The sequence below is a fragment of the Eptesicus fuscus genome, chromosome 22, assembly GCF_027574615.1.
Source record: "Eptesicus fuscus isolate TK198812 chromosome 22, DD_ASM_mEF_20220401, whole genome shotgun sequence".
NCBI lineage: Eukaryota > Metazoa > Chordata > Mammalia > Chiroptera > Vespertilionidae > Eptesicus > Eptesicus fuscus.
In genome coordinates this window covers 39,451,797-39,462,716 of record NC_072494.1, presented here as the reverse complement: position 1 = coordinate 39,462,716, position 10,920 = coordinate 39,451,797, and the positions used below count along the sequence as shown (strand labels likewise).

At 43.9% G+C, this 10,920-nt stretch overlaps 1 protein-coding gene across 1 annotated transcript; it reads left to right on the top strand.

The window, feature by feature from the left end:
* Positions 1-5,212: 5,212 nt before the first annotated feature.
* Positions 5,213-10,082, top strand: CD160 (CD160 molecule). Its single transcript, XM_028127864.2, has 3 exons — positions 5,213-5,279; positions 5,930-6,256; positions 9,916-10,082. The coding sequence occupies exons 1-3, from the start codon at positions 5,213-5,215 to the stop codon at positions 10,080-10,082; spliced, it is 561 nt and encodes a 186-aa protein (XP_027983665.2).
* Positions 10,083-10,920: the final 838 nt, after the last annotated feature.

Sequence of the window (10,920 nt, the reverse complement as noted above, 5' to 3'; positions counted from 1 at the left end):
AATTCTGAAATTCTGAACTCTCAATTTAAAAAAATTTGACCAGTAAGACTGAACAACTTTTCATTGCATTTCCTTTTTTGTGTACTGTCTATTCATATATTCTACCTTTCATCTAATATTTTTAATTCTCTTGGGTTTTCCAGGTGTATGTTATATCATGTATAAATAATAGTAATTTTGCCTCGAGTTCCAATATTTATATCCCTCACTTCACCCTCTTGTCTAAATGCAATGACTAACATTCCCAGAACACTGTAAGATAACAGAGGTAGTAAGGAGCATCTTTACCGGGCTCCTTGTATTAATAGAAATGACCTTATATTTTATCATTATGCTAGAATTTTGAGATATATACTTCTCTATTATGTTGACTAATGTTCATACATTGCCATTTCACATGGGATTTTAGTGGGAATGAATATAAGATTTGATCAGAATATTGACTTTTTTTGCTCTATTAACATTAATAACTAGGTTAATTACAATGATATCAGTACCACTTCCTTTTACTTGAATTTGCATTGACAAGAACTTAGCCACATAGGAACACCTCATTATAAAGAAGACTGGGAAATGTCTCCAGGCACGCAGGCATGTTCTCTGCTAAAACACAGTGGAGGCGGGCAGGAGGGTTTCTCAAAAAGGGAGGCAGAGGGGAAATGGACACTGGGGGAAAATTCCAGTCTATCCCCGGCTAACAATTCCATTAGCCATCTCTTCAATTTGTTAAAAACAAAGAATTAGAAACCACTTGATTTACAAATGGATTTGTACCTTCAATTAGGACTGATAATTCAAATCATCCCTGGATTCCCTGACGGTCCTTATACCCCATGACAATGTCCCAGAGAAGAGCCAGGATGAGTGAGGGGTCTTGCCTTTCGTTTCTAAGGTGGGAAAGGAGAATCAGCAGGAGGCCTCCACCACAGGTATCTTCTCGTGCAAATCCATCTTAGGAAGAAATACCACTGTAAGTTAAGGATCTGAAAATTAATCCATTTAATTAATTGTGCCCACACACCTCTTTGAAAGTCTTTAATGCCTCCAAGGCTATGCATTCAGTTTTAAGGACATTACCTTAGAACTTGAATTCTGACTGCCTTCTTGATTCTTTTTACCTGCTATCATCCAGCATTTTAGTTCTGTCCCACAAACAGACACATTTTAAATTTTAACCTCAGATTAGTTTGACTAGGTTTTTTTCTTAAAACTTTCATTGTAAAAATATGTAGAATATAAAACACATACCGTGAGTCCCTTTGGTCCCTAAACTCCCCATACCATCCTCAAGGTGAGTATCTTACATTTTGACATTTCCAAATGTGTTGTGTGTGTAGACAGACAGAAAGATAAGTAGGTAGATATATACATACACAGACATATATATTCTGTATTCAATTATTTTAATTATCAAAGTATTACAAGCTCATCTTAGCAAGTCAAATAACTTAAAATCTATATAATAAAAGCCTAAGTGACCGTTACGGTGGAAGGACCAGAACGACCAGTCTCAATGATGCGCACTGACCTCCAGGGGACAGACGCTCAACACAAGAGCTGCCCCCTGGTGGTCAGTGCGCTCCCACAGGGGGAATGTCGCTCAGCCAGAAGCTGGGCTCACAGCTGGCGAGCGCAGTGGCGGAGGCAGGAGCCTCTCCAGCCTCTGCGGCACCCTGTCCCTCCCCCTCCCCCAGGGCACGAATTTCATGCACCAGGCCTCTAGTGGTATAATGAAAATTAATAGGTTTTCACACTTCCCTCACAACACACCTCTGAGGATAAAAATATAAACCATTTGCTATGTACCTTTGTACTCCATCCTCTGTGATCTATAATCATACAGGGTGGGGCAAAAGTAGGCATACAGTTGTTCATATGGAAAGTAATACAATAATTAATAAATTACAACCAACTTTTGTGTACTCATGACTGTAAACCTACGTATGCCCTACCCTATATACAACTGTCAGGGAGGAAAGTTCATCCTCTACCCTTCACGGTTCTTCTGGCTGGTGATCTAATAACCAAATGAACACAAGACAGATGAGCAGGGGAAAACCAATTAAGTTTAATGATATGCTCAACTCCTGGATCCGGGGGATAGGCCCGGGAACACTGAGTAACTCCCCCAAGTGGTGCAAGCCAGCACCTGTAACGCCACCTCCAGCTAGAGACGGAAGATGATGCTGGTTAGAGTCCGTTACGGAAAAGCACAGTAAACAAGGTTTAGATTGTTGGCAAATTTAAGTGCAAGCCTTCTCCCCAGACAGTGAAGGGAGGCCTGGTCCAGCGAAGGAAGCGCCTTTACAAAGGGAGATTTCCCTTGGAACCAACCAGCCTAAAATAATCAATATTCCCAATGGACAGATTTTGGGGTGGCAACCATTCTAAATCTACAAAAAATGATTAAACATTTTAAGATAAAATATTATCAAGTCTATACATTATTTTCTAAGAATTAAAATATAAATCTACTAACATTAGTCAGGCATGTATATAAACTCAATAAATGTAAAGAAATAGGCATGCATACACAAGTGTATATGACAATGCATCTCAACTGAATGATGAAGTTTTACTCAAATAACGTTAGGTCTGTACCTCATACTTTCCACCAAAATAAATTCCATAAAGACCAAAAATGTTAACGTAAGATATGACGAAATAAAAGTACTGGGAGAAACCACAGGAGAGTATTTTCCATTTTGGGAGAGAAGGCCTGTGCAGCATGTCACAAAACCTGAAAGCCGTCAAAGTAAAAGAAGAGAGTGACCAGTTTAGTGATATGAAAAAAATTTTCATAGAAAAAACAAATGATGAACTAGAGAAGTATTTCTACCTCCCATCACGAAGAGCTGATTTTTGAACATAGAAGCGCTCCTGCAAATCGATCACGAACACCCCAGGACCGCTCTCCGGCGGCTGGTGGGGAGGCACTGGAACGCAGCCTCCGGAGGACAATGTGGCAGCATCACTCAAAACAGCAGATGCACATGCCCTCGGGCGAGCAATGCCACTTCCAGAGATTCCTCATCTGCAAGATGATGTATGTGCATGGTTATTCACTGCAGTAGGGTTTGTAAGAGATTGGAAATAACCAAAAGGCCTACTAACAAGAATCTATATCAATCAATTTGCATAATTAAGACTACTGTGCAATTTTCAAGTACTGATATGGAATGGTCTCCAGAAAACATTGGCAAGTGAAGAAAGCAAACTGTAGGACAGAGTGTATTGTATGCCATCATTCTTCCTTCTTGTTGGCTTTTTAAAGGGGGGACACATGGAACTGTTTACATATGAACAGGTTATCTGTAGATGGAGCCACAAAATCAGGCAACACTGGGTGGCTATGGGGAAGGGTCGTAGGTCACTCGGGGGTGGGAGCTGCAAGGAAACTTTAAACTGCATACTCCTCTCTGAAACTTGAACCCTGTGAATGTACTTACCTGGTCAAAAAGTTAAATACTATAAAAGTATTTAAATATATTTTTAAAACACCTACAGAGGATTTTTTAAAATAAAAATGTATTTTTTATATACATAGCTCAGAAATGTCTTTTTTGACATAATGGTATATTATGGACACCCATCCCTTCAGGTCCGTAAAAAAAATAGAACTCATTTTTTAATAATATTCTACTATATGGATGAGTCAAAATTTATTCACTCATTTCCCTACTGATGAAAATTCAGGTATTTCCTTGGTCTTGGTTTTTATTCAGTTTGGGTTTGTCTTGATATGGCGATAACATTTTCTTAGCTAGGATTAGAAGACATAAATATAAGAGGTAAAACAATAAAAATATTGGAAGAGCCCTGACCGGTGTGGCTCAGATGCCTGAGCATTGCCCTGTGCATCAAAAGTTTATGGTTCAATTCCCCATCAGGGCACATGCCCAGGTTGTGGGCTGTTCCCGATGGGGTGTGGGTGTATGTATGCGTGTGTGTGTGTGTGTGTGTGTGTGCACGCACGCGCGCAATAGCAGCCGACTGATGTTTCTTTTTCTCTATCCCTCTCCCTTTAAAAATCAATATTTTAGCCCTAACCAGTTTGGCTCAATGGATAGAGCACTGGCCAGTGGACTGAAGGGTCCCAGGTTCGATTCCGGTCAAGGGCATGTGCCTTGGTTGCAGACACATCCCCAGTGGGGACTGTGCAGAAGGCAGCTGATCCATGTTTCTCACTCTCTATCCCTCTCCCTTCCTCTCTGTAAAAAATCAATAAAATACATTTTTAAATCAATATTTTAAAATATTTAATATATATACACATATATATATGAAGAAAATTATAATCTGAGCCTGAGGGAAACTTTAACACCGAAAACATAGATGTTTTTTTTAAAAAAGATACAAATGTAAATTTTTCCTATGGAAAAAAAAGTCAAGAAACAACACATTGTGAGGAAATATTTGTTTAAAAAAATAGTCAACCAATGAACCCGGAGTTATGGTTCTATTCCTGGTCATGGCACATGCCCGGGTTGCGTGCGCAATCCCCAGTGTGGGGATGTAAGGAGGCAGCCAATCAATAATTCTCTCTCATCATTGATGTGTCTCTCTCTCCCTCTCCCTTCCTCTCTGAAATCAATAAAAATATATTAAAATTTAAATTAAATTTTAAAATGGCAGACAAGTTAATATCCCTAATACAGAAAAAAATTCTAAAAGTTGAGTTTAAAAAATGCTAATACTATGAACAAGCAATTAATACAGAAGGAAATATTAATGACCAATAAACATCTGACGAGATCTTCACCCTCACCAGCCATGGAAATATGCCAAATAAAACCTAATTTTTCATCCCTCACATTGGCAAAATGTAAAAGATATAATGTTTAGTGCTGGCCAGCACATAAAGAAATGTAGATTTTCAGATATTATTGTTGAACATCTGAATCTCAACTACTTTTTAGAGAGGAATTTGATAACATATAGACATTTTAATGTTCATATTCTTTGACCCAGAAATCCAATTTAACTTTTAAAAAAATCTGAAAATACAGCGTTTTGTGTCTCTCTGCTCCACCACCCCTCCACCTCCATCAGAGGCGAGCCGACCGAAGCCAGGGCCTTGACCAGGGAGGGGCCGCGGAGCCTGCACGGCCTTGACCAGGGCTCCCTCTGCGCCTTCAGGAAAGCGAGGCCAAGGACGTCAGCAGAGCCACTTGCTTCGAGCCCTGAGCTGCTGACAACCTGCAGGACGCCGATGGCACCTGGCAGAGGCTGCTTGGCCCTGGCCACTCTGCTGGCAACTGTGGACATCCAGCTTGGCGGTGAGGCAGCCCATCCCCAGCCCAGAGCAGAGCAGCCACCGGGGAACCTGGGCTCCTGAGGGGGATGGCTCCCATGGTTTTTTCCCTAGTGAGGAGGAAGGGACCCGCTCTTCTTGATGCTAATGCAAGGGTGACGTAGTTTCCTTTTGTTAGAACCCCAGCATGCACCCATCAGACACTGCGTCTGTGCTGTGTGATGCAAAGAGCCTGGTAAACTGGCCCTCCCTCTGAGGTTCCTACGAGCTCATAAACTCTAAATTCATGAAATCCAGGTACCTACCACATTTGCCAACTCCGAAAACCCATTTAACCACTCTGTGCTTCCTATTTGTTAATCTATAAAATGGGAACACCTGTCTCTAGGGCTATATCAAGGATGAGGCACATTAAACAAGCACTCTAAGTTAAAGGCCTACAGGTTCCAGATGGACAGTGAAAATCCAACGCAAACCACTCCTCAGTAAATGAGTAGCTGGGACTGCAGGTCCCCATCAGACATGGGGGTAACTCACAGACAACTCTTCTAAGAGGGTGGCATTTAATGTCTCTGCGGCAGCCCCCATCTCTGCCTCAACATTTAGAAATAAAGTGAATTTCATTTGCCATGTATTTCCAGCCTCCCACGGCTAATTCTTCCCTTCCCATTCCAGGATGCCTGCAAATCCTCAGCTCAGCTTCCCAGCAAGGAAGGCGACTAAGCTTAATCTGCACCTTGCGGCATCAGAATGAGGAGGCTGAGGGGGCCATAGTGTTTTTGTGCAAGGACAGGCCTTCGGACTGTTCCCCTGAGACCAGCCTGGAGCAACTGAGACTGAAACGCTCTCCTGAGACGGATGGTGTCAGTGAGAGATCATCTCAGTTGGTGTTCACCATAAACGAAGCCACACCATCGGCCAGTGGGACCTACCAGTGTTGTGCCAAAAGCCAGAAGACAGAAATCCTCCTTCAAGGTCATTTTTTCTCCGTTTCAGTCACAGGTGAGCTCCTAACACCCCTAATAGCACAGGCGGGACCGCAGCAGGGTCAACAGCTGGGACAGTAGGTGTTTCAGGTCCTGAGCAGGCAGGCTCCTTGAGGAAGAGTCCTTCCCGTCACCAATCCTTCCCCCTCTCCCCCACTGGCCAATGCTGCCTTCCTAAGGAGGTAATCTCATTTTGTCTTCAATTTCAAAAAATCTTACTGAGGTGGCCATCCCATTTTTATTGACATTGAGTCACGAGTAGGTAAAAGCAACTTATCCGATGCCACTCACTGACCAGGGCCAGGAAATGCAGGCGGATGTTGGCCTCCCACTTCCCAATGGAGCTCTCTCAGACGTGGCTGTCTGTCTAAACACTGGCACTGAGCCTTCAGGCTGGGACAGAGATTTGAGATCAAATGGATGGTTGTCTTAAAGACCATTTAGTTGTAAGAAACAGAAACCCATTCAAGCTGCAATAGATTAGGGAGGGTGGGGGTGGGGAGACAATAAAGCAAGAAGTATAGCCGTCCTTCATGAGTTCGTTTCCAGAAACCAGAAAGCCAGCAGAAGCCGAGTTCCTGCCTCGATCTCACTGAGGCAGCAAAGCCTCTCAACCCTACAGAGCTCCTCCACTCTGCCCCCTGCTGTTACTACTTTGGCACAGGTTGAATATGACCATCCAGCCTCAGCTGTACCTACAGCTTCCTCATCTGCCCAGCAGAGCGACTCTGTTCCTACATGCCCAAAGGGCCAAGCCTTGCAGAGAAAATTCTATTCTACCTAGAATTCTATGCCCAACCAAGCCACCAATTAAATGTGAGGAAGGAATAAAGACGCCATCAGACAAGCAATGGCTCAAAACTTGTCTTCTATGTGATCTTTATTAAGAAGCTACCAGAGAATGTGCTTCAGGAAAACTAGAAAGTGAATCAGCAGAGTGGGTAAAATGGGATCCCGGAAACAAGGAACCTAACAGAAAAGAGGATAAGGAAATTCTAGAATGAAACGGGCCCAAAAGAGCAATTAGTCCAGCAGAGAGCAAGGGAAAGAGGGCTCTGGAAGGAAACTTTATAGGACAAATAGAATTGGTAGATCAGCTTTCAGGAGGCCTGTGACAGGTTTAAATCCTCATCTTCAATCAGTCAATAGATAATATCTAAACTTTATCATCAAAAAGTGGTAACATGGGCATATTATTTAGAAATATGGTGAAACATTTCAAAGAATTGAGAGTGATGGTCTCTGGGGAATAAGCCTAAGGAGGATAGCAGGGCACTGCTATTATTCTTTATGAACTTTCAAATAATTACTTTTTAACTTCAAGAAAACTAGGTATAAATCACACACACACCCAAACCAGAAACCTGGCCCAGAGCCTTTTAACACACGTTTTCATCCTCTTCTGTGGTCAGTGGTCAATCCAAGTCTTCTACTTCCGTCTAGGTTGAGCTGTATTTCCCTTCCTTGCTTCCTGGTGGGTCTTCCTTAGACCTAGCTACAGCACTCAGCACGTCCGTTCTCCCCGATCAACTCCCATCTCCATTGACTTCTGTGGCTGTGCTCCCCCAGTTTTTCTACCTTTCTGATTTCTTTGCTCTCCTTCTATGCTTACATTTCCTCTTCTCAAACATGGGGATTCATTCCCCAAGACTCCTCATTCCCCCTTCATCTTTTCGCGCACTCTCTCCCAAGTTCTCATCCACCCTCTTCCCTGCCCCTCCCTACAGCTGACCCACAAATCAACTTCTCCAGCTCTCAACTCTTCCCTAAATTTCAGTTTAACATTTCCACTGACAACTGGATTTCAGCTCCTGAATGCCCTACCATCTCCTCAAACTCAAACCCATCCTCCTGAGACTGTATGTCTGTCCATACTTTAGTCTAAACCTTGGTCCCTCCCTTTTCCCTTCCCCCACCCAATTACTCCCTTCCCCGATCCAGTTACTAAGTACTACTGGTTCTTTCCCACATTCATTCCTTTCTTTTTGGTGTTCTCCAGGTCATCATCTCACTTACAACATCCCAATAGCCTAACTGGTGAGCCCCTTGAGATCCAACTGTCTTACTCATCTTTATCTCCCACCAACCGCAGGGCCTGGCACTGAGCTGTTGCCTAATAAATGGCCCATCAACTCTAAAATATGGTCTCTGCCTCCAATCCATGCTGCCACCCGCCATCTAAAATGCTAATCCTATATAATAAAAGCTTAATATGCTAAGTGTCTGGTCGTCTGGTAGGCCGTTCAATCAATCAAAGCGTAACATGCTAATGATATGCTAAGGCTGCTCGACCACTTGCTATGATGTGCACTGACCACCAGGGGGCAGACGCTCCGACCAGTAGGTTAACTTACTGCTGGGGTCTGGCCGATCAGGACTGAGCAAGATGGGCTGGACATGCCCTGGAGCCCTCCCACAGTCCCTCCCCGGCCCTGATCGTGCATTGGTGGGGTCCTCAGCCTGGCCTGCGCCTTCTCGCAATCCGGGACCCCTCGGGGGATGTCGGAAAGCCAGTTTCGGCCTGAAAGCAGAACAACCAGTCACTATGACACGCACTGAGCACCATGGGGCAGACGCTCAATGTGGGAGCTGCCCCCTGGTGGTCAGTGCACTCCCACAGGGGGAGCGCAGCTCAGCCAGAAGCCAGGCTCACGGATGGTGAGCTCAGCAGTGGTGGCGGGAGCCTCTCCCACCTCCGCAGCAGTCAGACATCCCCTGAGGGCTCCTGGACTGCAAGAGGGCACAGGCCGAGCTGAGGGGACCCCCCCTCCCGAGTGCACGAATTTCGTGCACCGGGCCTTTAGTTTGTACATGATGCACCACCATCTCGTTTTAATGGCTTTTCATTGTCTCTGATACAAAACCTAAGTTACTTTAACCTGGCACTACTATTTAGTACTGTTCCAGTTAACTTCACTCACTAGTGGACCCTCCTTTCATTCATTGAACAAGTATTGGACAGCCCAGGCACAAGCCTTAGAGAACAGAATGGGGGACAACAAAGTCATTGTTCCTTGTAACCTAGCATTCATGTCCTAATACAGAAGTACCACGGTCGGCACATGTGGATAGTCACCAAGTGTGGAAATAAGCTTCCTGTTGGAAGATGAAATGAGGCCAGACAGGTAACAGTATCAATAAACAATGTCTACCATTCACGGAGAGCTTCCTGTGCCGGGCATTGTGCTAAGTGATACTTCATTTAATCTTCATGATCTTTTGAGAAAGCCACTATGCTTGTCATGTGACTTGGGCTCACAGGGAATTTGGGTAAATTCATTCAGCTAGTAGTAAGTGAGGGATAAAAATCCAGATCTATTCCAAAGCCCAGATTTTAACTTAGGCTGAACTACTTAATCCACCCACAGGTAGCTTTTAGATGAGACCAAGTCCAAGGTGACTATGCTATTTTAACTCTCTCTCTGGCATGAGTGTAGAGTTCCTTCAAGGCAGGCTTATTTGCATTCCCAGTGTGACAAAAAGCAGACTCCATATTTACTTATTGATGCTAATGTACATCATCATCACCACCACTCACAAATGTTTTTTAAAAAATTTATCTGGGCAATGAATTATGCTAAGATACTTGGAGACCAAAAGATGTTGAGGTGATGCAAAAGGACGTTCTGATGATTTCTGAAACCCTTCCCTGATCCCGATTCTCTTTTGAACCAGAGACAGGGAACTACACAGTGACGGGACTGAAACTAACAGGACAGCAGGAGTCCAGCCATAGTAATGGCCCTCTCCCTAGTAACGGCCCACGCAGTCCAAGCTTCCTGCAAGAGGTCTGGGTGATGCTGGCCGCCAGCCTGATGGTCCTTCAAGGTATGTTCAGATGAAGCTCAAACACCCCGAGCAAGGACATCTATGTTATGATGCAGAGGACAGAAAGGAAGCCGAGTGGGGAAGGGAAATGCTCGGCAACCCATCACTGTCCACAGGGAAACATTGAACCAGTGAGAGCAAAACTGACCCAAAGGGACTAGCTAAGGGAAACATGGTGACTCAGACTCTCCTTTGGGTAGGAGGTCAGACTCGTTAGGAAAGGCCTGTGGGAGATGCCATTGAATACAGCGGTCTGTATCACTCCCGAACAGAGGGCTACATGCTGAGGCCATCATGTGAAAATGAACAAGGGCAGAGACAGACTTGGTCCGGAGGTGAGGTTTGAACAGTGCAGCTCCTCAGCAAAGGCTGATGCCATATTGAGGATATTCAGCACTTCTGGCTCAGGCCTCTTCGAACCCTTTATCAACAGGAATCAAGATTTTCCCTAATAGATGAACTTGCAATGCTTTGCCATTACATTTTTGCATAAATCAGATGCAGGGTTTTGTCTGTCCTTGGCATTCTAATTCCATTTTATTTAGGCATTCCTCAAATCAATAAATAACCACCACTTGGTTGTCACCAGAATGTCAGCTCTATAAATGCTGGAACTGTCTTGTTAACCCTAACAAAACAAACAAACAAAAAAGGTGCCAGGCACAAATAGGCTCTTAAAAAATTTGTTTGAAGAATCTGCATGATGGGCTAGGCTTTACACGGTGATTCTAACCTCCTACCACCCTTTCAGGCAAAGATTCCTGATTACTCATCAGGAAAATGGGTACAAAGAGGTGAAATGTTGCCTCGGTTCACAGGAATCAATGCAGGTCCTTCTCACTAACTCCCTGT

What these genes read in the sequence shown, in the direction of transcription:
- CD160 (XM_028127864.2), top strand. Translation starts at nt 5,213, where the DNA reads ATGGCACCTGGCAGAGGCTGCTTGGCCCTGGCCACTCTGCTGGCAACT. An exon ending in TGTGGACATCCAGCTTGGCG is followed by an intron (nt 5,280 to 5,929) that starts GTGAGGCAGCCC and finishes TTCCCATTCCAG; the next exon opens with GATGCCTGCAAATCCTCAGC. An exon ending in TTTCTCCGTTTCAGTCACAG is followed by an intron (nt 6,257 to 9,915) that starts GTGAGCTCCTAA and finishes CTTTTGAACCAG; the next exon opens with AGACAGGGAACTACACAGTG.